We start from the raw sequence: 26851 nt of genomic DNA on the forward strand, positions 1-26851 counted from the left end.
AGCCTCATCTTCTTGGCCACCCCTGCCAAGAATGGAGTTTCTGTCAAACTGAGGCTGGGTTGGGGAGGGAAGAAGTAGGTCATGGTTCAAGTATGATGCAGATGCTCACTGTTCTTTCTAAGATTCAGTATATTTTTTTCTGAATAAATGTTTCTTCATTTGTTATATGAACATAGGACAATATTTAGAGACTTTTAAATTTTTTCTTTAAATAATGTCTGTCAGTTATGAATGTTCATCAGTGATAAGTTAGCAGGGCTCCTCTCAACGTTTTGCAGGAGACCCTGGCAGTAGCTGAAATTAAACATTGGCCACGTTGCTAGCTCCCCTCCTTTTCCTTCCTGCAGTGTGCCTGGGCTTTGGACAGTTTAGCTTCCCCTTCTTGCTGTCCTTTATTGTAGTTGAATGAAATACAGCTAATGGGGACCTAGGTGACACTGTCTTCCAGACTGCTATTTTATTGAGAATCTTTGAATCTCCACTAAACACAAATATTTTATACTTGCAGAGGATAAGAGAAATGCTAGTGTCACTTTTCATTTCCAAATAGTCAAGTGTGACCTCTCAAAGCTTAATGCCACTTAAGTACCATTCTCGGGGTATTTTTTTTTTCATGATAAACAGCAGTCAAAAGCCACAAAGCTGCTCAACTATTTATTATCCATCTTATTTATTTATTTATTATTTATCTTAGACTTTGAGAACTTCATTGTTAGGATCTTGAAGATATCAATATCCACACACTATTCCAGCTTACAACAGAGTTTTATTTTGTTTCATTCATGTGGAACTCAGAAGTGCTGCCTGCTGGGCCTGCTCTGAATGAGTCCTGATATGGGTTTGAAGACTCCCAGGAAAACCCTTTCACTTCATCCTCAGGCCAGGTCTGCCTGAGGAGGGGTCTGAAAAGGATTCTAAGGACAGTTCAGTGCAATTTCCATGATGAGATTTCTCCCTGGCCCAGCCTTCCTCCTCTCATCCCTTCTGAACACTTCAGCAGGAACAACCCGGGGGACCCAGGCCTGTAACCTAGGCTTTCTAGCCTGTGCTATGACCTTGTGGTGATGAGGGTGTGCTGTGACAAGTGTCAAATAAGACAGGGTAGCATCTGAGGCGGGAAGTGTATTTTTCTCTGCACAAGTGAATTTACAATAAATCACTGTTGCCCATTTCTTGGGTTTACAAGAAACAGAAGGAAGTCTGTGCTGTGATATACTGTGGTGTACACTGCAGTTGTTCCTTTGCTACTTGATTAAGTTTTACTTATAGCATCCGTCTCTACTAAGAAAGCACCGAAGAACATTCTCTCTAGGGAAGGATTGAAGCGAAGCAACAAAAGTTGTCAAATTGAAACCAAAAGGAAGAAATGAAAATAATAGCAGAAATCGTGCAAACCAAATGACAAAGCCCAGAAAGAAGGCAAGTTATGGGATGCTGTCTGATGGTTATGGCAGCCTCCACATTCTTTCCTCAATTCCTGTTCTCCTAATCAACCTCTTCTTCCACCATTAGGATCACAGAATGGCTAAGAATTCAGGGGATAGCTAAGCAAACATTGTGGATTTTGGAGGTGTGGGGCTAGAAACCTAGGTGGGCAAGTAAGAAAGGGAAATGTGGATTTCCTGAGAGAAACAGAAAACTGTGGGAGAAAAACCCATTTCCTTGCTTCTTGCTTCCTTGGCTATTGGAGCCAAGTGGCAAATAAAGCTTTTATCTGTAACTGTCTATAAGCATCCATGGCTCTGATGACCCTTGGGACTCAGGAACACTGGGAGGAGTGAGCCTGGACTAACAGTCATCCCTCATCCCAGCCTCCTGGAGCCAAGGCCCACGAATGGTCCCCTCTGTTTAGTCCCCCTTTTAGTACCACTGCTCTCTGCTCCACCACTGGAGGTTTATAGCTATAGCCACCTACACCTGAGAATCAGTGCGAGGAAGCACACCAGGTTCATGGTTCCTGCCAGTGGGAGTCTGGGGATTTGTTCTCATTGGGTGAGGCCTAAATATCAGAGTTGATACCATTCCATGGGCTTCTCTGATAGCTCAGTTGGTAAAGAATCTGCCTGCAATGCAAGAGAGCCCCGTTCGATCCCTGGGTTGGGAAGATCCCCTGGAGAAGGGGAAAGGCTACCCACTCCAGTATTCTGGCCTGGAGAATTCCATGGGCTGTATAGACCATGGGCTTACAATTCCATGGACTGTATAGACTATGGGGTCGCAGAGTCAGACATGACTGAGTGACTTTCACTTTCACTTCACTTTACTATAACCCAAACAACAAATAAAACTTTTGACATTCTGGTGTGATAGCAGGCACATGGAGAAAAAGCTTTCAACCTGGCAAAACTGAAGCACCCACCAAATTATGGGACAACATTTCTGTCTTTTTAAAAACAAAATAGTTTCTTCACTGGCCCCACCCACTCTGCTTCCTGGCTCTGAGGTCTTAGAGATGCAGCAGTTAGAGCAAACACAGGGGCTCAAACAACTTCACTGGAGGAAACCAGACAGCTCATCAAGTCCTTAAATCAGGTGAGCCCAGCTGAGAAAAGATCCCAGGGAGACAGAGCTGCAGGGACAGTAGGATAGGAGAGCCTGGGAAGGGCGTGGATTCTGGCCTGAGAAGGGACCAGGTTCTGTGCAAACAAGTCAGGGGGATGCTGCCAGAGCCGGGGAGGTGGCGGTAGGGAGGGGAGTAATGATGTCTGTTAACATATTGTCCATGTGTCTCATTTTAACGTGACAACCCTTTGCTGAATACTGCACATTCCATCCAGCTGTTGTTGGGATAGACATTGAGTACACTTGATAACCCAGACATTTCTTTTAATAGGAAAAGTGTCCCCAAGATCTTTAGAGTTGGAGGGCAATTTAAAGACCACTCAGTCTAAATCTTTTTTTTAAAAATTTAATTGTTATTTTATATTGCAGTACAGCTGTTGTTTAGTCACTAAGTTGTGTCCAACTCTTTATGACTCCATGGACTATAGCCCGGCAGGTTTTTCTGTTCACGGGATTTCCCAGGCAAGAATACTGGAGTGGGTTGCTGTTTTCTCCAGGGGATCTTCCTGACCCAGGGATCAAACCTGGGTCTCCAGCATTGCAGGCAGATTCATTACTGTTGAGCCACCAGGGAAGCTCATATTGCAGTATGTGTAAATGAACTAATTTTTTGGCAGGAAATGGGCATTTGAAGACTGCAGTCTGGCACTAAGGGTACTCATTTCTACTGGGTTTATCATTGTTTTGATGTCTTTCAAAACTATACACACACACACACACACACACACAATGAAGAATACGATTCCTGAAAATTTTTTCAGATATTTTGGGGCAAGGGTTGGGAGGACTTAAAGTATATCCCACTGGAGATGGACAGAGAAATGACTGCATTAAGTCTCTGGGAACAATTTTTTGTGTGGTTCATTCACCACACAAAATACAATCAGGCTTGTTTGTTTCATTTGCTTTTGATTTTTAGTAGGCTTTTAAATATAATTTTTGCTGTATGATTATGTAAACTATTTATATGGTTTTAAGATCAAATCAATGAAGTATAAGTTTATCCAAACAAGTCTGATTCCCAGCTTCTGTCCCTGTCCTCTCCCTCCTCTTCTTCCCATACCCATATAAGTAACGTTTTTGCTTGTTTAGCTTTCAGGTTATTCGGCCATTGTTTTTACAGATGAATGAAAAATATATGTATTACATTTCATATATGTAGGTCACATTCTTCCTTGTTAGAGAAATGCTAGTAAACTGCACATTATTTTCTTCTTTGCTTTTTCTGCTTAATGCTATATCCTGGAGATGTCTCCATACTAGGATATAAAGATATACTTCATTTTTTCTTCAGTTGACCAGTGCTTCACTGTGTGAATATGCCTTAGTTAATTCAACCAGGTGCTACCCTAATGATGGGCATTTGATAGGTTTTTGGTATTCTGAGATTCAAATAGTGGTGCAATTAACAGACTTCTGTGGGCTTCCCAGGTGGCCCAGTGGTAAAGAATCTGCCTGCCAGTGCAGGAGATGTAGGAGACGTGGGCTCAATCCCTGGGTCATGAAGATCCCTTGGAAATGGCAACCCACTCCAGTATTCTTGCTGGGAAAATTCCAAGGAGAGAGGAACCTGGGAGGCTACAGTCTATATGGTCACAAAGAATTGAACGTTACTGAGCACACACACATTCACAGACACACAGACACACACAGAACTTTCTGCATAATTTTCTTCCATATTCTTGTTGGGTGCCTTTGGAATAAATCCTAAAATTGAGCTTGATAATAAAAGGGTAAATGCGTATGTAAATGCACATATACAAGACCTTGCTAACTTCTCCTCTAGTTGTTTTAGACTATTCTTTTATTCCCAACAGCCATGTAGGAGAAGATATGTTTCCCCTACATCTTTTATTTATTAAAAAGAATGTATTTATCTATTTGGCTGCATTGCATCTTAGTTGCAGCATGTGGGATCTTCCTTGCCTCATGTGGGATCTTTGATTGTGACACACGGACTCTCCAGTTGTGGAGGAATTAGTTGCTCCGTGGCATGTAGTATCTTAGTTCCCTGACCAGGGATTGAACCCACATCCCCTGCATTGCAAGGTAGATTCTTAACCACTGGGCCACCAGGGAGTCCCTCCCCTATACCTTTTACCAATAGATTATGCCAACTAATTTCTGGTTTTTTTCAAACCTGTAGGTGACAAATAGTATCCTAGTGCAATATTAAATTAATTTTAGTTTTTCTATGTTTTGATATGTTTTTCTCTATTACGAGTGAAGGTTAGTATCTTTTTATATATTCAAGGGATATTTACATTTTTATTTGAACTGTTTTTTCTTATCTCTTACTCCATTTTCTATCAAGTTGTTGGTCTTTTGTTTCTCTACTTTTAGATATTGTTTGCTAAAATATTTTTATTGAAGTATTGTTGATTAACTATAATTATAGCCAAGTGATTCAGTTTTATACATATGTGTGTTTGTGTGTGTGTGTGCATGCTCAGTCACTTCAATCATATACAACTCTCTGCGACCCCATGAACTGTAACCCTCCAGTCCCTTTGTCCATGGAATTCTCCAGGCAAGAATACTGGAGTTGGTTGCCATGCCTTCCTCAAGGGGCTCTTCCTAACCCAGGGATCAAACCTGAATCTCCCGTGTCCCCTGCATTGCAGGCACATTCTTTACTGCTATACAGTATATATTATATATAAAGTATATAATAAATATATATAAATATATATTTGTATATTAATAATATATAAATACAATATATGAATATATATTTACTGTATATAGTAAATATATATATAGTATACAGTAAATATATATATAGTAAATATATATAAATAGTAAACTTAGTAAATAAGTATTAGTCACTCAATTGTGCCTGACTCTGAGACCCCATGGACTGTAGCCCACCAGTCTCCTCTGTCCGTGAGATTTTCCAGGCAAGGATACTGGAGTAGGGTGCCATTTCCTTCTCCAGGGGATCTTCCCAACCCAGGGATCAAACCCAGGTCTCCTGCACTGCAGGCAGATTCTTTACTGACTGAGCTACAAGGGAAGCCCATATATATATTCTGATTTTTTCCACTATAGGTTAATACAATATATTGAATATAGTTCCTTTTTACTATATAGTAAATTCTTGTTGCTTATGTATGTTATCTATAGTGGTATGTATATGTATATGTAACATATCACTATATATAACAAAAGGTCAGCTTTCATTCCAATACCAAAGAAGGGTAATGCCAAAGACTGTTCAAACTACTTCACAATTGCATTCATTTCACATGCAAGCAAGGTAATGCTCTAAATTCTCCAAGCTAGGCTTCACGAGTACATGAACCAAGAACTTCCAGATGTACAAGCTGAATTTAGAAAAGGCAGAGGAACCAGAGATCAAATTGCCAATATCCATTGGATCAAAGAAAAAACAAGAGGATTCCAGAAAAACATCTACTTTTGCTTCATTGACTATGCTAAAGCTTTTGATGGTGAGGATCACAACAAACTGTGGAAAATTCTTCAAGAGATGGGAATAACAAACTAGCTTACCTACCTCCTTAGAAACCTGTATGCAGGTCAAGAAACAACAGATAGAACCGGGCATGTAAACAGACTGGTTCAAAATTGAGAAAGGAGTATATCAAGGCTGTATATTGTCACCCTGCTTATTTAACTTATATGCAGAGTACATCACGACAAATTCTGGGCTGGATGAAGCACAAGCTGGAATCAAGATTGCTGGAAGAAATATCAATAACAGATAAGCAGTAACACCACCCTTATGGCAGAAAGTGAAGAGGAAGAAGGTGAAAGAGGAGAGTGAAAAAACTGGCTTAAAACTCAACATTCAAAAAACTAAGATAATGGCATCCAGTTCCATCACTTCATGGGAAAAAGATGGGGAAACAATGGCAACAGTGACAGACATTGTTTTCTTGGGCTCCAAAATCACTGCAGATGGTGACTGCAGTCATGAAATTAAAAGATGCCTGTTCCTTGGAAGAAAAGCTATAAGCAAGCTAGATAGCATATTAAAAAGCAGAGATATTACTTTGCTGACAAAGGTCTGTATAGTCAAAGCTATGGTTTTTCCAGTAATCACATATGGATGTGAGAGTTGGACAATGAAGACGGTGAGTGCCAAAGAATTGATGCTTTTGAACTGTGGTGTTGGAGAAAACTCCTGAGAGTCCCTTGGACTGCAAGGAAGTCAAATCAGTCAATCCTGTAGGAAATCAACCCTGAATATTCACTGTAAGGACTGATGCTGAAACTGAAGCTCCAAAAGTTTGGCCACCTGATGGGAAGAGCCAACTCATTGGAAAAAACCCTGATGCTCAGAAAGATAGAAGGCAGGAGGAGAAGGGGACAACAGAGGTCGAGATAGTTGAATGACATCACAGACTCAATGGACATGAGTTTGAGCAAGCTCTGGGAGATGGTGAAGGACAGGGAAGCCTGGCGTGCTGCAGCCCATGGGGCCAGAAAGAGCCAGACAGGACTGAGGGACTGAACAGCTACTATGTATCCATAAACCCCTTACACCTAATTTATCCCTCTTTCCTGATTTTCCCCTTTGGTAATCATGTTTGTTTTCTGTGTCAGTTAGTCTGTTTATGTTTTGTAAGTAAGTTTATTTATTTTTGATTCCACATACAAATGATATCATATAATGTTTGTTTTTCTCTGTCTAACTTCCCTCAATATGATAACACCTCAGTTCATACATGTAGTTGCAAATGACATTATTTCATTCTCTTTTACAGCTGAGTAATATCCCATTGTATATATGAACTGCATCTTCTTTATACATTCATCTGTCAACGGACATTTGGTTTGTTTCCGTGTCTTGGCTATTATAACAGAACTGCTATGAACATAGAGGAAAAGGAAATGGCAACCCACTCCAGTATTCTTGCCTAGAGAATCCTGTGGACAGAGGAGCCTGGTGGGCTGCTGTCCATAGGGTCACACAGAGTCGGACACGACTGAAGCGACTTAGCAGCAGCAGCAGCAGCTATGAACACAGAGGTGCATGCATCTTTTCAAATTAGAATTTTGTCTGGATATATGCCCAGGAGTAGGATTGTGGATCATATGGCAACTCTATTTTTAGTTTTTTGAGGATCTTCGAGACTGTTTTCCATAGAGGCTCTACCAATTCACATTCCCACCAACAGTGTGGGAGGGTTCCCTTTTCTCCACACTCTCTCCAGCATTTATTGTAGATTTTTTGATCATGGCCATCAAATCATTGCTGTGAGGTGATATATCATTATAGTTTTCATTCGCATTTCTTGAATAGTGATACTGAGCATCTTTTCATGGGTTTATTGGCCATCTGTACAGATATTCTTTGTATAAAAGTGAAAGGACCCCTCTTTTATAAAAATAGGAAAAAAATTTCCCCTAGTTTGACAATTGTGTTTTAATTTGTGTATGGCAGCATTATTATCCCACATCATCTTTTTGATTTTTATATAATCAAATTTAGGTGTCTCTTTCCTTGTGGCAGTTTAGTAGCTAAGTTGTGTCTGACTTTTGTGACTTCACTGACTGTAGCCCACCAGGCTCCTCTGTCCATTGGGTTTCCCAGGCAAGAATACTAAAGGGGGTTGCCATTTCCTTCCCTGGGGGATATTCCCCCCAGGTCTCCTGCAGTGCCAGCAGATTCTTTACCGACTGAATCACCAGGGAAGCCTGTCTCTTTCCTTACTCTATTTCAAATTTTAGAAATATTTTCCTGACCTCTAGGTTACAAAGATTTATTCATGTTTCTTCTATTATTTACACGGATTTTTCCAACATTGGAAAGTCTAACCTATTTGGAGTTTGAAAGGCATCAGGAAATGGATGTAGTTTTATCTTTTTGTATATGATTGTCTCCTTGTGGCTTATTAGTCTATCTTTCTTCCTCTTGATGTGAGATGATACCTTATTGAATATAAATGTTGCATAATGTAAATGAATTTAATATGAATAAATACAACGTGGTTAATTTGGTCTATTTCCAGATTTTCTGTTTTTGCTTTGCTGTTCTCTCTATTCAGGCACCAATGTCATACTGCTTTAATTATAGAAACTGTGATGGTAAATCTTAAAGGACTTTCCCTCCCTGGCTCCCCATGCACACTTCATTCAGACAGACACCAACTATAACAGGCCTACTCAGCCATTGGTCAGGCATCCGAGGGGGCCCCTCCTCCCAAGCACGTGAGCAACTGTTAACCAGCAACCAGTTAACAAGTCCCCTTCCGCCATTGGTGAGGCCACTGAAAGTCCCTTCTCCCTCTCTATTATATATAAAAGGACCCTGAATCCCGACTGAGATGAGAGGGTTCTTAGAGACGCTAGACTGTCATTTCCTTGGTCTGCAGGCCTTCTGATTAAAGTCATCATTCCTCGCTCCAACAACTCGTGTCCGGATTTATTGGCTTGTTGTGCGGTGAGCAGAACAGCTTGGGCTTGGTAACAGACCTGACACTTCTTCGTGGGGATAATGGAACTATTTTGCCGTTTTTTCAGCAGCAACTAAACTGTTTAATTTTTCTGTTTCTTTTGCAAACAATGTGGATAATAGAACATTACAAATTTCAGGGAGGCAAAGGAAGTTAGAAGAAGACTTGAGGATGGTTACTACTTACCTAAATTGACCCCTTTCCCCTCTCCTTCCTTTTCTTAAGGTGGTGTCTGGGTACCCCAGAGCCTCTTGATGTAAACATGGCTGCCATCCCTAAGGATCTGAGGATAGTGCTGGTCGGGAAGACCGGAAGTGGGAAAAGTGCGACTGCAAACACCATCCTCGGGGAAAAAGTATTCGAGTCTAAGATTGCAGCCCACGCTGTTACCCAAACTTGTCAGAAAGCATCCCGGGAATGGAAAGGGAGAGAGCTTCTCGTTGTTGACACTCCGGGGCTCTTTGACACCAAGGAGACCCAGGACAAAACCTGCAAGGAAATCAGCCGATGTGTCCTCGCCTCCTGTCCCGGGCCTCACGCCATCGTCTTGGTCCTGAAGCTGGGCCGCTACACACAGGAAGAGCAGCAAACCGTGGCGTTGGTCAAGAATCTGTTTGGGGAAGCAGCCATGAACTATATGATCATCTTATTCACTGGCAAAGAGGATCTAGAGGACCAGAACCTAAGCAATTTTCTGGAGGGTTTGGATGGAAACCTACGAAGCCTCCTGCAGGAGTGTGGAGACCGCTGCTGTGCTTTCAGTAACAGCAAAAAGACAGAGCCGGCTGAGAAGGAAGCTCAGGTGCAGGAGCTGGTGGAGCTGATAGACAAGATGGTGCAGAACAACCGAGGAGCTTACTTTTCTGACCCCATTTACAAGGACATAGACCAAAAGCTGAGACAGAAGGAGAAAGACTTGATGAAAAGCTATACTGATACATTTAACATGCAAATTGAACAAGTAAAAGTGGAATGTGCCCATAAACCACCAGAAGAAAAGATGAAAACAATAAAATCGATAACAGACAAGTATAATGAACAAATGAAAAATGCAAGGGAAGAAGCTGAGAAGAGTATATTGCAAGCCGTTTTTGACAAGATTAATAACATGCTTTCAAAAATATGGCAAATTTTGTGGATGTAATGTACTGTAATTTTATTTTTACTTCTCAGTTTACTATAGCTTGTTAATATGAAAGTAAAAGTGAAGTCGCTCAGTCGTGTCCATCTCTTTTCAACTCTATGAATTGTAACCTGCCAGGCTCCTCTGTCCATGGAATTTTCCAGGCAGAAATACTGGAGTGGTTTGCCCTTTCCTTCTCCAGGGGATCTTCCCAACCCAGGGATGGAACTCAGGTCTCCAACATTGCAGGCAGACTCTTTACCGTCTGAGCAACCAGGGAATCTCTTTCTTATTAATATGGTGCTTTGTATTTTCCCAAGATGGTTAAAACCATATCTTGTTTTTGATTTCTTCTTACAGTCTAACCTTACTCTCTCCATTGAGTTATGGGTCTATGTCCCCTACCTTGAAATTGAATGGACTTTGTGACTGCTTTGAGAAGTAGTGGGTGGCTGAAGCAACACCATGTGACTTCTAAGGTTGGATAGGGAGAAATGCCTCCTTGCTCTCCTGCTGTGGCTACCCTTGGAATTTGCCCACCGTGTTGTGAGGAAGCTCAAGTGGAAGCCAAGTCACCCCCGTGAATAGGATCTGAAGTCACTGACCCAGTCCCTGGATGATACTTCATCCGTCAGCCAGAACCATTTGCTGGCCATGCAAGTGAGGCAACACAGAGTGAATTCTCTAGCTGCCAACTGATGAAACTGCAAAGAGCAAAGATGAGTCATCCCCATGGGGTCCTACCCAAATTGCAAATTCATAAGAAAAATAAATGATTGCTGTTGTTTTAAGCCACTAAGTTTGGGAATGGTCTGTTAAGGAGTGAGCATCAACCACAATTAAATGTCTCTGAAGCTCATTGCCCAGCACTCCTGGCTCCCACCTGTCCTCACACACAATGCCAATGAATTTAAGAGTTTATGGAATTAACACACAGAAATCCCTTGCATTCCTATACACTAACAATGAGAAAACAGAAAGAGAAATTAAGGAAACAATACCATTCACCATTGCAACAAAAAGAATAAAATACTTAGGAGTATATCTACCTAAAGAAAGGAAAGACCTATATATAGAAAACTATAAAACACTGATGAAAGAAATCAAAGAGGACACAAATAGATGGAGAAATATACTGTGTTCATGGATTGGAAGAATCAATATTGTGAAAATGACTACCTACCCAAAACAAACTATAGATTCAATGCAATCCCTATCAAGCTACCAACGTTATTTTTCACAGAACTAGAACGAATAATTTCACAATTTGTATGGAAACACAAAAAAACCTCGAATAGCCAAAGCAATCTTGAGAAAGAAGAATGGAACAGGAGGAATCAACCTGCTTGACTTCAGACTCTACTACAAAGCCACAGTCATCAAGACAGTATGGTACTGGCACAAAGACAGAAATATAGAACAATGGAACAAAATAGAAAGCCCAGAGATGAATCCACATACCTATGGACAGCTTATCTTCGACAAAGGAGGCAAGGACATACAATGGAAAAAAAAAAAACAACCTCTTTAACAAGTGGTGCTGGGAAAACTGGTCAACCACTTGTAGAAGAATGAAACTAGAACACTTTCTAACACCATACACAAAAACAAACTCAAAATGGATTAAAGGTCTAAATATAAGACCAGAAACTATAAAACTCCTAGAGGAGAACATAAGCAAAATACTCTCCAACATAAATCACAGCAGGATCCTCTATGACCCACCTCCCAGAATATTGGAAATAAAAGCAAAAATAAACAAATAGGACCTAATGAAACTTAAAAGCTTTTTCAAGCAAGGTGAAAAGACAGCCTTCAGAATGGAAGAAAATAATAGCAAACAAAGCAACAGACAAAGGATTAATCTCAAAAATATACAAGCAACTCCTGAAGCTCAATTCCAGAAAAATAAATGACCCAATCAAAAAATGGGCCAAAGAACTAAACAGACATTTCTCCAAAGAAGACATACAGATGGCTAACAAACACATGAAAAGATGCTCAACATCACTCATTATCAGAGAAATGCAAATCAAAACCACAATGAGGTACCATTACATGCCAGTCAGGATGACTTCTATCCAAAATTCTACAAGCAATAAATGCTGGAGAGGGTGTGGAGAAAAGGGAACCCTCTTACACTGTTGGTGGGAATGCAAACTAGTACAGCCACTATGGAGAATAGTGTGGAGATTTCTTAAAAAACTGGAACTAGAACTGCCATATGACTCAGCAATCCCACTTCTGGGCATACACACTGCGGAAACCAGATCTGAAAGAGACACGTGCACCCCAATGTTCATCGCAGCACTGTTTATAATAACCAGGACATAGAAGCAACCTAGATGCCCATCAGCAGACGAATGGATAAGGAAGCTATGGTACATATGCACAATGGACTATTACTCAGCCATTAAAAAGAATTCATTTGAATAAGTTCTAAAGAAATGGATGAAACTGGACCCTATTACAGAGTGAAGTAAGCTAGAAAGATAAACAACAATGCAGTATACTAACACATATATATGGAATTTAAAAAGATGTCAATGATAACCCTACATGCAGAACATAAAAAGAGACACAGATGTACAGAACAGACTTTTGAACTCTGTGGGAGAAGGTGAGGGTGGGATGTTCTGAGAGAATAGCATTGAAGGGTGAAACAGATCACCAGCCCAGGTTGGATGCATGAGACAAGTGCTCAGGGCTGGTGCACTGGGAAGACCCAGAGGGATGGGATGGGGAGGAAGGCATTGGGGGGGTGGGGGGGTCGGGATGGGGAAAACACGTAAATCCATGGCTGATTCATGTCAATGTATGGAAAAAACCACCACAATATTGTAAAATAATTAGTTTCCAACTAGTAAAAATAAATGGAAAAAGAGTTTATGAAATTAATGTAACCAGGTAATGATTAGTTTTGTAGAGTTCAAAGATTCAATTTAGGAAAATTTAAATAAGAAACCCTGCGTACATTAAGTGTAGGCCCCACTGGTGTGTTACTTCAATCCACACCCATGAGAACTTTGTTACGAGAACCATGCCAATGCAGCATGGGCTTCTCTGGCACCGTTATTCTGTGGTTGGTAAAGATGTGGAAGTAAATTCTCTTAGTGTTTTTCTCTCTCCATTTTTAAGGTACCATCCTAACTTAAAGTGTTCCTGACTGTAACTTAAAAATTCTCTTCTGTGCCAAATATTTTTCATTTGCCTCTGCACATCCAAACTTCACCCTTCTTCACTCTAACTTCTTGCATGGGAGGCTGATCTACATGGACAGCATCAATGGAATCTCTTGCTCTCTGACCTCTGCTTGGTTTCTGCCAAAGGGAATCCAAGCAGGAGATCTCTTGAGGGCAGAAAAGCAAGGTCAGGGTATCTGTTCTCCATTCTCCCTACCTGCAGATCATCTCTGACTAGTTGCCAAAGATCATAGCTCCTCCCCTGGAGGCCTTACTACCCAACTCTCCTTCTGCATTCCAGCTTTGTTCACCCCTTAGGGTATGGATGTTATTTCCTCACTGTTACTAGTCCTCCCCCTTGTCATTTCTTAACCTTGTAGCCACAGCTTGTAGGCAGCCCCTTCACTAGAGTCTCCTCCAAGTTCTTCATTATACTAGGTCATCTGTTTTCTACTAGAATCCTGACACATACATCTTATGATGTGTGTGTGTGAAAGTCATTTAGTCATGTCCAACTCTTTGTGACCCCATGGCCTATACAATCCATGGAATTCTCCAGGCCAGAATACTAGAGTGGGTAGCCTTTCCCTTCTCCAGGGGATCTTCCCAACCCAGGGATTGAACCCAGGTCTCCTGCATTGCAGGTGGATTCTTTACCAGCTTAGCCTATGATACCGACTTCTTTTTCTATTTCAAAGCATTTCCTGATTTTTGTTTTCTTTCTTTTTTTTTTTTTCAATCCCTTGCCAACAGGAAAGTCTTACCTGACTGTTGAAGTCTCTGGGAAAAGTTTACCCACATGCACTGTAACATTGGCAGTGAGCAGATAAAATTTTCTGGCCTGCTAAAACAATTGCAAAGATTCAAAAATAGAGGGATGTGCCAGGGTCCAGCCCCAGCAGGATCCAGGGGTACCCTCAGGATGAATAGCATCGGCAAGAGAAGACACAGTGACACAGTGCTCGGGGCTAAGTCTGAAGTTTATTTTTGCACTGCCCCTTTATACCCTTTACAGCATCTTTTGGGGGGAAGTGCATATTGCTTACGCAAAGGTCAGCTCAAACATTACAGCAACTTGACCTTCAACAGAAACAGGATGTCATCCACATACTTCTCGCTTACAAGAGTCTTTGTCATCATTTGGCCTTCAGTCCTGTTAACATTTTATGACTTGCTCCAGGTGTGTCTTAAGCAGCCTCAGTAGCTGACCTTGTTTTTCTTGTGGTTAGTCTATTTTTTTTTTCCATAGGAATCATCTCTATGGGAACTAGATAGGATTACATTTTTACAGAAACATGAAGGATTGCAAAAACAGCAGATATATCACAAAATAGGTTCTTAGTCTAAAAGTTAACTACCTGCAAGAAGTCACCAGCTAATCTCTATCTAATATATTTTCTATTAGGCACATCTTGTGACTCTAACACAATAACCTTTGTCTAGCACCTCCAGCTATGTTATTTACCATGAAGCAGTAACATTTTTAATCTTCTTTAATACAGGGAACATTACTGTGATTTTTGACTATTTTATTTATGGAGTTTTTTTTCACCCCGCAGAGGGACCTATGCTTAATGGTTTCTTTTGTTAGTGTACCATGCTTAGGATGTTTAGAACAATCATGAGCATTTTTTGCAATGGGAGCACACATTTGCCAAACAAGTCAGAATGCCAGCAAAAGGGCTTGAACTGAAGCATTTATTTCATCCCTGGCCCCTTCATAGGGTACCAGTGTCTAGGAGATTTATTAATTAGAGTTTTAAGTTGGTCTTTATTCAGTGAAAGAGGAGCAGGGGAGCTCTCAGCAGGCAACACAAGAATCTGCAGTAGGGCGAACAAGAACAACAGCAGAAAAGGGGGGAGGATATAGGGTGGGGTAGAGGCTGGGGCCAACCTGGAGGGTCCCCCGTATCCTGAACGGCCTTGCGTGTCAGGTCTTCTCCTCATGACCTTGTCATGGGCGGGATCTCCCATAATGGCTCCCGGCATCTCCCCCTTTTTTATTTTTTAAAACAGCCAGATGGATCTCAGTTGCGAAGTTCTGAGTGCTCAGCCAAAGAGCTCTGATGATACAAGGGAGGATAACAATAATAATAATAAGGATCAGTACTATTACAGCAATGTAACTGAAAATAGTAGAGAAAATATTTTTGGCAGAGGTAAAGTTGGAGAGGATTTCAAAGAAATCACTGGCAGCTCCAGCGGCAGTAAAATCTAGTCGGGAATGCTCAATTGTTCTAATCTGTCCATGCAGTCTGTCCAAATCTAAACTTATGTTAGAGCTATTCCATACCCCTGAAATATGATTTTTAATTTTTTCCCAATTGTAATCAGTCTCATTAACCTTTAAGGGTGTTACACAAATCCACCAATAGTTGGCATGACAGGACAGTGCTAACTTTACTTTTAGGGCTTGCAGTTCTGTTCCGATATGCATCACCGCTTCCTCTAGAGCATCTACTATTATTTCTAATTTTCTGTCTATGACCTCTTGAGTGGCTAGAGCTAAGGAGACATTTTTTGACATAATATTAACATACTGTGCAGTATGTACTTGCTGGGTTAATGCAATTGCTGCTACAGAGACAGAGGTAATAGCAATAATTAATGCTGAAATTCCTATAACAAGCAATCTTATAAATTGCTTAGAGTGCATCAGATTTTATAATTGTTGAAGCACAGCTAGACCATAATTATCATACCAATGAGTAGTTATTGTAACTGGTACCACAAGATAAGGCGGGTACTGACAAGAAAGTAAAGCAAGAATGGCTAATAAAGATTCTTTCAGGGGAGGATGGAGATCCTTGTAGGGATGCTATCTCTTGTGCTTGATGACAGAGTGTCTTGACTTGTCCCCAGGTAGGGAGAGAAGCTCGTTGTGTCGAATGTGCCGGTCGTCTTGGTGGTCTCCTGCGGCATGAAAAAATGGGAGGATCATGACCATCTAAGCAAAGCTATGACATCTGCTTGGTGGGAGGGTCTTCCTGACCTTTTTAAAGCAATTTCTGACATTATCTGTGGCTGATTTATTTGACTTTTCCAATTAGGTGGGAGTGGTAGAGGTAGAGGAGTTCCCTTCCTTTTTTGGGATTGGATGCTTGAAGATCTTCGACATGTCAAATCAATCTGTCTGGGACCCAAATTGGTGATTTTGTATCAGGGAATATCACGGGATGATGAGAATCCGAGACTTGTTTCGGCATTGTCTAGGTGTTGGTCAGGGAATATTCTTGTCATACTACCACTTGGAGGTTTGTTGTATTCTGGAAGAAACAGACTTAACAAGAAAGTTAAAGGCATGTGGCCCAAAGATTAACAGAATTAGAAAAGCTGTTCAGGGGCTACCAGGAGAACCAGGACCAGACATTGGTTGATGACGTTAGTGTTTATCTAGGTGCGAGAAGATGCAAGAATTTGGGCTCATAAAATCTTTACCTGAAAACATCTGACTATCTGAAGGCCGGTTTTTCTGGGTTTTTCCCAGAGCACAGAGTGCCTTATTTCTGATCTCCACCCTGAACTCCTTTTAGGGGGTATGGAAGGTCAGCAGCTTGCAGTGGTCATGATGTAATCTTTGTAGAGGCAGCTGGCAAGTACCAACTTCCAGTCAGCAGGGTCCCTTCATAGCCACATATTTGACCATGTCTAGGGGGCATTTTATGGCCATCATGTCCCACTGTGCTGGAAAGGCTCGTTCCCAGGTCTAGGGGAGATTCCATTGACAGGCCACTCAGGGTGCTGTTATTGGACCAGGCCTTGCAAGTAGCAAAAGTCTCCGGACCACTGTCTTACTAGCCTCTTGGTCAAGGAAAATATTTCCTCTTGTTACTTCTTCCCATATCTAGAGTTACATTATTACAATCATTGATCTCATATGGAACTGCATATCAGCATTATATCACAGGCTCAGTCACATATTTGTTAATGTAAGAAATAATCTTCTGAAACAAGTGACATAGAAAATAATACAGCTATAGCTAGCAGTTATTAGTAAAGTTATAAGTAAGAATTATAAGTCAAGAACTTTCATTAGGTAGAGCCTGGTATACCCCAGGTCATCTGACTTCATTTGTTAACTGACTATAGCCTGGTGTTAATCTCCTGGTTGTACATTATGGAGCATCTGATCTTTATTCAAAAACAGGTTACTGAGACAAGCTTTAGAAACAAACTCAAATTGTCCTTTGTAATAACTTAATTAAACCTCTTAGCAATGTAACATAACCACAAGGAACTGTCTCAGAAGTGAGTCTTAGTAAACACTAGACCTTAATTAACAAAATTAGAAACTTAGTTTCACAATTTACAAAACTTAATATTCAGTGCTTTTTTATTATGGAGGCATTAACCCTGTGGCCAGGGAAGGCTTCAACCCATCAAATAACAATGAGGTTTGTCAGGGAGCTGGGAAAAGCCAAGTGGCCGTCTTGGATTTTCTATAGCTCCAACTCTTTGATTTTCAGCTATTGTTCACGCATTTTTAATTTTCCGATTTAGGAGTAGACTGTTGCCATGTTTTAAGGACATGTTTTAGGATAGCACAAGTCTAACAGTGAGGGGTTATTTTTTGTAGAAGCAAAATGAGCTTTTACATGTACTATAATCTTAAATAGCACTTATTTGCTTTACTAAAGTAACAAAAGATTTTAAAAACAAATATAAATCACTTAAAGGCAAAGAAATTCATAATCTGTCATTGAAAGATTTATTTTAAGAAAACTTTGTTCCCTTAACATAGAGAGTAGACTAAATTCTAGTCTGTTACCAATTTACCAGATAGCAAACAAACAAAAATTTTCAGTTAATCTTAGAAAAGTCTTTTTTTTAATAAATCTTGAAGAACTAGCAGTATTTTTTTAAAGGCAATGAGAGTGAAACCATACAAGACATGTTTAAAATCTAATTAAATTGTAATTAACAAAGTAACCTGGTCATTGCTGTGACTTGTAACACTTTAACATGATAACTAAAATTATAACCGACAACATTTTACCAGGACATATCAGATTTTTATGAATTTCTCATAATTTTTAGGATATCTATATAAGTAACCATACAATATAAACTGAGATGATTTATTACTCCTTCAACAATATCTGCCATGCAATTTATCATGTCAAATGAACTCAGGTAGTTTAATAGCTCTTTGGGATGTCTCAGGGGCCCTCTGAAGCATCCCAAAGTCAGCTAGAAGTCAAGCTATTTAGGCAGTTTTGTCAATAAATATCAAAAGGGTTTATAGTACTCTGTCAGGTAGAATCATATAGATCACTGTGAAATAATATATTTACTTAGCCAAAGTAAAAAAGAAGATTTCAAAGGTAAACATAGAACAGATCACTTCAGAGGTAAAGAAACTTAAAATCCATTGTCAAAGTCAGGCAGTTTAACATCTCAAGAAAACTTTTATTTATACACAAAACTCTTCCCTTGGGGTCCAGTTTCCATAAAACCTTTTTATCAGTTTTTGTACCCATTTGTTCTCCCATCCTGTAACAGCCAACTGTAAGTCAGACTTACTTCCTTTTTTCTTCATAAAATGTAACTTTATTTCTCATACCTTTTTTTACTGAACACACACATCTTACTTTCCTTAAGCAACCAAGAACTGATTTTTTTATTAGCATGTTATAGATTGGTGAACATAAATACCAGTGATAATTTCCAAAAAAAAATTTTACAGAGAAACTAAGGAGATTTGGAACTACAAATAAATAATGTTTGATGCCATCCTGAGATGTTTGCTAAAAGGCCCTTCGTATCCTGAACGACCTTGCCTGTTAGGTCTTCTCTTCATGACCTCGTCATGGGTGGGATCTCCCATAATGGCTCCCAGCAGAGATGACTTTACAGTATTTATAATTATGGCAGATAACTCAAACTCAAGCTGCAAAATTTCAGTGATAGAGGGATGATTTTATATTATAAATAATTATGGCAGATTACTCAAACTCAAATATCTGGAATTTTTACAGTTGTCCTTTGTTTTGTCTCTGAAAGGGACTGAGGGTGTCTATTGCATCGGTGAAACTTAGGGAAAAAGGGATTGGAGATTAAATCTGAGGGAAATAACATCTCAAATACATGCTTTTTCTAAGGTTCATTACAAATATGAATGACGTGAAGACAACATGGAAGGGAAGCGCATTGTGAGAAAACATTCATAGTATATGTGAAATAACACTGCAGGCCCCAACTGCTATTTGCTATAACACAATTCTTATATTTATAATTAGTTCCTTATGAATGATTCATTCAGTCAGTTCAGTTCAGTCGCTCAGTCATCTCTGACTCTTTGCGACGCTATGAACCACAGGACGCCAGGCCTCACTGTCCATCACCAACTCCTGGAGTCCACTCAAACCCATGTCCATTGAGTCGGTGATGCCATCCAACCATCTCATCCTCTGTTGTCCCCTTCTCTTGCTGCCTTCAATCTTTCCCAGCATCAGGGTCTTTTCAAATGAGTCAGTTCTTTGCAGGTGGCCAAAGTATTGGAGTTTCAGCTTCAACATCAGTCCTTCCAATGAACACTCAGGACTGATTTCCCTTAGGATGGACTGGTTGGATCTGCTTGCAGTGCAAGGGACTCTCAAGAGTCTTCTCCAACACCACAGTTCAAAAGCATCAATTCTTCGGTGCTCAGCTTTCTTTATAGTCCAACTCTCATATCCCTACATGACCACTGGAAAAACCATAGCCTTGACTAGACAGAGCTTTGTTGACAAAGTAATGTCTCTGCTTTTCAATATGCTATCTAGGTTGGTCATAACTTTCCTTCCAAGGAGTAAGCGTCTTTTAATTTCATGGCTGCAGTCACCATCTACAGTGATTTTGGAGCCCAGAAAAATAAAGTCAGCCACTATTTCCACTGTTTTCCCATCTATTTCCCATGAAGTAATGGGACCAGATGCCATGATCTTAGTTTTCTGAATGTTGAGCTTTAAGCCAACTTTTTTTACTCTCCTCTTTCACCTTCATCAAGAAGCTCTTTAGTTCTTCACTTTCTGCCATAAGGGTGGTGTCATCTGCATATCTGAGGTTATTGATATTTCTCCTGTCAATCTTGATTCCAGCCTGTGCTTCCTCCAGCCCAGCATTTTTCATGATGTACTCTGCATATAAGTTAAATAAGCAGGGTGACAATGTACAGCCTTGATGTACTCCTTTTCCTATTTGGAACCAGTCTGTTGCCCCATGTCCAGTTCTAACTGCTGCTTCCTGACCTGCACACAGTTTTCTCAAGAGGCAGGTCAGGTGGTCTGGTATTCCCATCTCTTGAAGAATTTTCCACAGTTTTTTGTGACCTGTTATGCGTACATAATCCATGAACAACCAAAATTCATTCAATTGTAATTTGTTGAATACAGGTGCAAAGGCTTTGGCATAGTCAATAAAGCAGAAATAGATGTTTTTCTGGAACTCTCTTGCTTTTTCAATGATCCAGCAGATGTTGGCAATTTGATCTCTGGTTGCTTTGGCTTTTCTAAAACCAGCTTGAATATCTGGAAGTTCATGGTTTACATATTGCTGAAGCTTGGCTTGGAGAATTTTAAGCATTACTTTACCAGTGTGTGAGATGAGTGCAATTGTGTGGTAGTTTGAGCATTCTTTACACTGCTTTTCTTTGGGGCTGGAATGAAAACTGACCTTTTCTAGTCCTGTGGCCACTGCTGAGCTTTCCAAATTTGCTGGCATATTGAGTGCAGCACTTTCATAGCATTGTCTTTCAGGATTTGAAATAGCTCAACTGGAATTCCATCACCTCCACTAACTTTGTTCATAGTGATGCTTCCTATGGCCCATTTGACTTCACATTCCAGGATGTCTGGCTCCAAGTGAGTGATCACACCATCATTATTATCTGGGTCGTGAAGATCTTTTTTGTACAGTTCTTCTGTGTATTCTTGCCACCTCTTCTTAAAATCTTCTGCTTCTGTTAGGTCCCTACCATTTCTGTCTTTTATTGAGCCCATCTTTGCATGAAATATTCTCTTGGTATCTTCCATTTTCTTGAAGAGATCTCTAGTCTTTCCCATTCTAATGTTTTCCTCTATTTCTTTGCATTGATTGCTGAGGAAGGCTTTCTTATCTTTCCTTGCTAGTCTATGGAACTCTTCATTCAAATGGGTATATCTTTCCTTTTCTCCTTTGTCCTTCACTTCCCTTCTTTTCACAGCATTTGTAAGGCCTCCTCAGACAGCCATCTTGCTTTTTTGCATTTCTTTTTCTTGGGGATGATTTTGATTCCTGTCTCCTGTACAATGTCATGAACCTCTGTCCATAGTTCACCAGGCACTCTGTCTATCAGATCTAGTCCCTTAAATCTATTTCTCACTTCCAGTGTATAATCCTAAGGGATTTGATTTAGGTCATACCTGAATGGTTTAGTGGTTTTCCCTAGTCTGAATTTGGCAATAAGGAGTTCATGATCTGAGCCACAGTCAGCTCCCAGTCTTGTTTTTGCTGACTGTATAGAGCTTCTCTATCTTTGGCTGCAAAGAATATAATCAATCTGATTTCAGTGTTGACCATCTGGTGATGTCCATGTGTAGAGTCTTCTTTTGTGTTGTTGGAAGAGGGTGTTTGCTATGACCAGTGCGTTCTCTTGGCAGAACTCTATTAGCCTTGGCCCTGCTTCTTTCTGTACTCCAAGGCAAAATTTTCCTGTTACTCCAGGTGTTTCTTGACTTCCTACTTTTGCATTCCAGTCCCCCATAATGAAAAGGACATCTTTTTTGGGTGTTAGTTCTAGAAGGTCTTGTAGGTCTTCATAGAACCATTCAACTTCAACTTCTTCAGCATTACTGTTTGGGGCATACACTTGGATTACCGTGATATTGAATAGTTTGCCTTGGAAATGAACAGAGATCATTTTGTTGTTTCTGAGATTGCACCCAAGTACCGCATTTCGGACTCTTTTGTTGACTATGATGGGTACTCCATTTCTTCTAAAGGATTCCTGCCCACAGTAGTAGATATAATGGTCATCTGAGTTAAATCCACCCATTCCAGTCCATCTTAGTTCGCTGATTCCTCGAATGTCGATGATCACTCTTGTCATCTCCTGTTTGACTACTTCCAATTTGCCTTGATTCATGGACCTAACATTCCAGGTTCCTATGCAATATTGCTCTTTACAGCATCAGACCTTGTTTCTATCATGTCACATCCACAACTGGGTGTTGTTTTTGCTTTGGCTCCATCACTTCATTCTTTTTGGAGTTACTTCTCCACTGATCTCCAGTAGCATATTGGGCATGGGGATTTCATCTTTCAGTGTCCTATCTTTTTGCTTTTTCATACTGTTCATGGGGTTCTCAAGGCAAGAACACTGAAGTGGTTGGCCATTACCTTCTCTAGTGGACCACATTCTGTCAGACCTCTCCACCATGACCCGCCCATCTTGGGTGGCCCCATACAGCATGGCTTAGTTTCACTGAGTTAGACAAGGCTGTGGCCTGTGTGATCAGATTGGATAGTTTTCTGTGATTGTGGTTCCAGTCTGTCTGCCCTCTGATGCCCTCTCCCAGTGCCTACCGTCTTACTGGGGTTTCTCTTACCTTGGACATGGGGTGGATGAGGGGTATCTCCTCTCGGCTGCTACTGCACAACACAGCCGCCAAAGGAAGGATCTAGAAACTGGTTCTGTGAGGTTTAGTTCTTCAACTAATTCAGTAGGTATTTGAAGAGTTAAAAAAGAGGATATTTTGATAATAAGGACAACAGCTTCTAGGACTGAGAAATTCTTGGGGTTCTCCTCTAGAGCAATGGCCTCCTTAGTCAAGAGGGTGATCTGTGTGTAACCATGTGATTTAACAAGGGAGGCTCCGCATGGACTCCACTTGGGCCCCACCCAATAGGATGACAGTTGCCTCTCACCTGACTGTTCTTAGAGATCGCAACTTGACGTACTGAGAATGGACTTTCTTTTTGACAGCGTCTAAACCTGGTGAATAGGGTCAATGATCAAATTTGAAAGCATGCTTCTGGATGAAAATTAAAAGAATCTACAAACCAGAGACAAGTTTTCCACTGTGGCATTTAAGTTCAAATATGACTCCACCAGAGGAGTTCCAGAAGTGTTGATTAATGAGCCCTCAAGTTCAAAGGAGGCATGTTCCTGACACAGCAGTCAGTTGTAAAGTTATGCGTACATAATCCATGAACAACCAAAATTCATTCAATTGTAATTTGTTGAATACAGGTGCAAAATTACTTAATTGCTAAAAGGTATAGAACACAGAAGTCCTTGATAAATTCACATAACAAGTCTGGAATGAAGGCCAACAAAGCTTGTTCTTACTGTGTGCTTGTTGTTCAGTTGCTAAGTATTGTTCATATCTTTGCAACCCATGGACTGCAGCATGCCAGGCTCCCTGTCCTTCACTATCTCCCAGATTTTGCTCAGATTCATGTGCATTGAGTTGATGATGCTATCTAACCATCTCATCCTCTGCTATCCCCTTTTTTTGATTTCAATCTTTACAAGCCTCAGAGTTTTTTCCAATGAGTCAGCTCTTTGAATCAGGTGGCCATAGTATTGGAGCTTCAGCATCAGTCCTTCCAATGAATATTCAGGGTTGACTTCCTTTAGGATTGACTTGTTTGATCTCCTTGCAGTCCAAGGGACTCTCATGAGTTTTCTCCAACACCACAGTTCAAAAGCATCAATTCTTTGGCACTCAGTCATCTTTATGGTCCAACTCTCACATCCATGCATAACTACCAGAAAAACCATAGCTTTGACTACATGAACCTTTGTTGGCAAAGTGATATCTTTGCTTTTCAATATTTTAATATGCTGTCTAGGTTTGTCATAGCTTTCTTTCCAAGGAGCAAGTGTCTTCTAATTTCATTGCTGCAGTCTCTGTCCACAATGGTTTTGCAGCCCAAGAAAATAAAATCTGTCACTGCTTCCACTTTTCCCCCTTCTGTTGGCCATGAAGTGATGGGATGCTGACATACCTCTAATGAGAAAAGCTGACCTCCAAAGTACACTGGCCTTGGACATGATCACTGCCTTGCAAGGAAACGCTGGCGTCATTATCCAAATGGAATGTAGTGTGTTCCTACTGATGAGGCTGTTAATGTGTCATCTTTATTAAGTTACAAAAGGGCACAAGTTAACACCATGAGTGATCTCACTTCCCACGTCGCGGAAGTAGTAGGTCAATGGCTTGAACAACAAGATTCTTGGCAGAAAAAGTTGTCATTGATTTTGGGAATCACTGTCTTCTCCTGTGTTCTCTCTGGCAAGTAACTCCATTGTTGCTGTGGCATGTACCTCCAGTGCAGCCAGGGAGCCACCAGAGGAGCCACCTCCATGCTGGTGAAAGCCCAGGGGGAGGGGAGTCTCTGAGATCGAGAGAGTTGGTCACGGGTTGGAGAGGTGAGCCAGCAAACTGGACCCATGCAATTGAGGGCTCCCCAGCCATTCCTCTGTCCTAGAAATGTGCCTTCTGCTCACCTCGCCCACTCCCGTTATTTTTGTTCAGTCCCTCAGTCATGTCTGACTCTTTGCAACCCATGGACTACAGTATACCAGGCTTTCCTGTCCTTCACCATCTCCAGGAGCTTGCTCAAACTCATGTCCATTGAGTCAGAGATGCCATTCAACCGTCTCATCCTCTATCATCCCCTTCTCCTCCTGCCTTCAATCTTTCCCAGCATCAGGGTATTTCTGAGTCGGTTCTTTGCATCAAGTGGCCAAAGTATTGGAGCTTCATCATCAGTCCTTCCAATGAATATTCAGGGTTGATTTCCTTTAGGATTGACTGGTTTGATCTCTGTGCAGTAAAAGGGACTCTCAAGAGTCTTTTCCAACACCACAGTTCAAAACATCAATTCAGCCTTCTTTATGGTCCAACTATCACATCCGTACTGACTACAGGAAAAAACATACCTTTCACTATACAAACCTTTGTTGGCAAAGTAATGTTTCTGCTTTTTAATATGCTGTCTAGGTTTATCATAGCTTTTCTTCCAAGGAGCAAGTGTCTTTTAACTTCATGGCTGCAGTCACTATTTGCAGTGATTTTGGAGCCCAAGAAAATAATGTCTGTCACTGTTTCCATTGTTTCCCCATCTATTTGCCATGAAGTGATGGGACCAGATGCCATGATCTTCATTTTTTGAATGTTGAGCTTTAAGCCAGCTTTTTCACTCTCCCCTTTCACTTTCATCAAGAGGCTCTTTAGTTCCTCTTCCCTTTCTGCCACAACAGTGCTGTCATCTGCTAATCTGAGGTTATTGATGTTTCTCCTGGCAATCTTGATTCCAGCTTCTGCTTCATCCAGCCTGGCATTTCTCATGATGTACTCTGCATAGAAATTAAATAAACAGGGTGACAATATACAGCCTTGATGTACTCCTTTCCCATTTTGGAACTAGTCCATTGTTCCATGTCTGGTTCTAACTGTGGCTTCTTGACCTGCATCCAGACTTCTCAGGACACAGGTAAGCTGGATTGGTGTTCCCATCTCTAAGAATGTTCCACAGTTTGTTGTGATCCACACAGTCAAAGGCTTTATTGTAGTCAATGAAACAGAAATAGATGTTTTTCTGGAATTCTCTTCTGTTTTCTATAATCCAATGAATGTTGGTGATTTGATCTTTGATTCTTCTGAGTTTTCTAAACCCAACTTTTACTTCTGGAAGTTTTCAATTCATGTACTGCTGAAGTCTAGCTTGGAGAATTTTGAGCATTACTTTGCTAGCATGTGAGATGAGTGCAATTGTGTGGTAGTTTGAACATTCTTTGGCATTGCCTTCCTTTGGAATTGGAATGAAAACTGACCTTTTCTAGTCCTGTGGCCACTGCTGAGTTTTCCAAATTTGCTGACTTATTGAGTGCAGCACTTTCACAGCATCATCTTTTAGGATTTGAAATAGCTCAATGGGAATTCCATCATCTCCACTAGCTTTGTTCATAGTGATGCTTTCTAAGGACCACTTGACTTTGCATTCCAGGATGTCTGGCTCTAGGTGAGTGATCACATCATCGTGGTTATCTGGGTCATTAAGATCTCTTTTGTATAGCTCTTCTGTGTATTCTTGCCACCTCTTCTTAAAATCTTCTGCTTCTGTTAGGTCCATACCATTTCTGTCCTTTATTGAGTCCATCTTTGCATGAAATGTTCCCTTGGTATCTCTAATTTTCTTGAAGAGATCTTTAGTCTTTCCCATTCTATTGTTTTCCTCTACTTTTTTTTTTTCTTCTACTTCTTTGCATTGTTCACTGAGGAAGGTTTTGTTATCTCTCCTTGCTATTCTTTGGGACTCTGTATTCAGATGAGCATATTTTTCCTTTACTCCTTTGCCTTTTGCTTCTCTTCTTTCCTCAGCTAATTGTAAGGCCTCCTCAGAGAACCATTGTGCCTTTTTGCGCTTCTTTTTCTAGGCGGTGGTCTTGATCACTGCCTCCTGTACAATGTTATGAACCACTCTCAGAAGCTACCCCAAAGAAAGAACCTTGAGTAGAAACTATCACTATCTGGATGGTATAAGTGACTGAACCCACTTAACGACTCTATGTAAGTGTTTCAGATTCTGGCAGA

At 40.6% G+C, this 26851-nt stretch overlaps 2 protein-coding genes across 2 annotated transcripts in view; both read left to right on the forward strand.

Moving 5' to 3' along the window:
• The window catches only part of LOC136170380 (GTPase IMAP family member 8-like), a 40084-nt gene extending 28050 nt beyond the window's left edge, over window positions 1-12034 (forward strand). The window contains exons 5-6 of the mRNA XM_065938528.1: window positions 8904-8994; window positions 9210-12034. Of these exons, the coding sequence (XP_065794600.1) occupies window positions 8904-8994; window positions 9210-10128 (1010 nt within the window). The 3' untranslated portion in view covers window positions 10129-12034. The remainder of the gene's footprint in view (window positions 1-8903; window positions 8995-9209) is intronic.
• The window catches only part of LOC136171070 (GTPase IMAP family member 7-like), a 221791-nt gene continuing 197420 nt past the window's right edge, over window positions 2481-26851 (forward strand). The window contains exon 1 of the mRNA XM_065939758.1: window positions 2481-2532. The gene's annotated coding sequence lies outside the window, so the exon portion shown is untranslated. The remainder of the gene's footprint in view (window positions 2533-26851) is intronic.

The sequence above is a fragment of the Muntiacus reevesi genome, chromosome 6, assembly GCF_963930625.1.
Source record: "Muntiacus reevesi chromosome 6, mMunRee1.1, whole genome shotgun sequence".
Classification (NCBI taxonomy): Eukaryota; Metazoa; Chordata; class Mammalia; order Artiodactyla; family Cervidae; genus Muntiacus; species Muntiacus reevesi.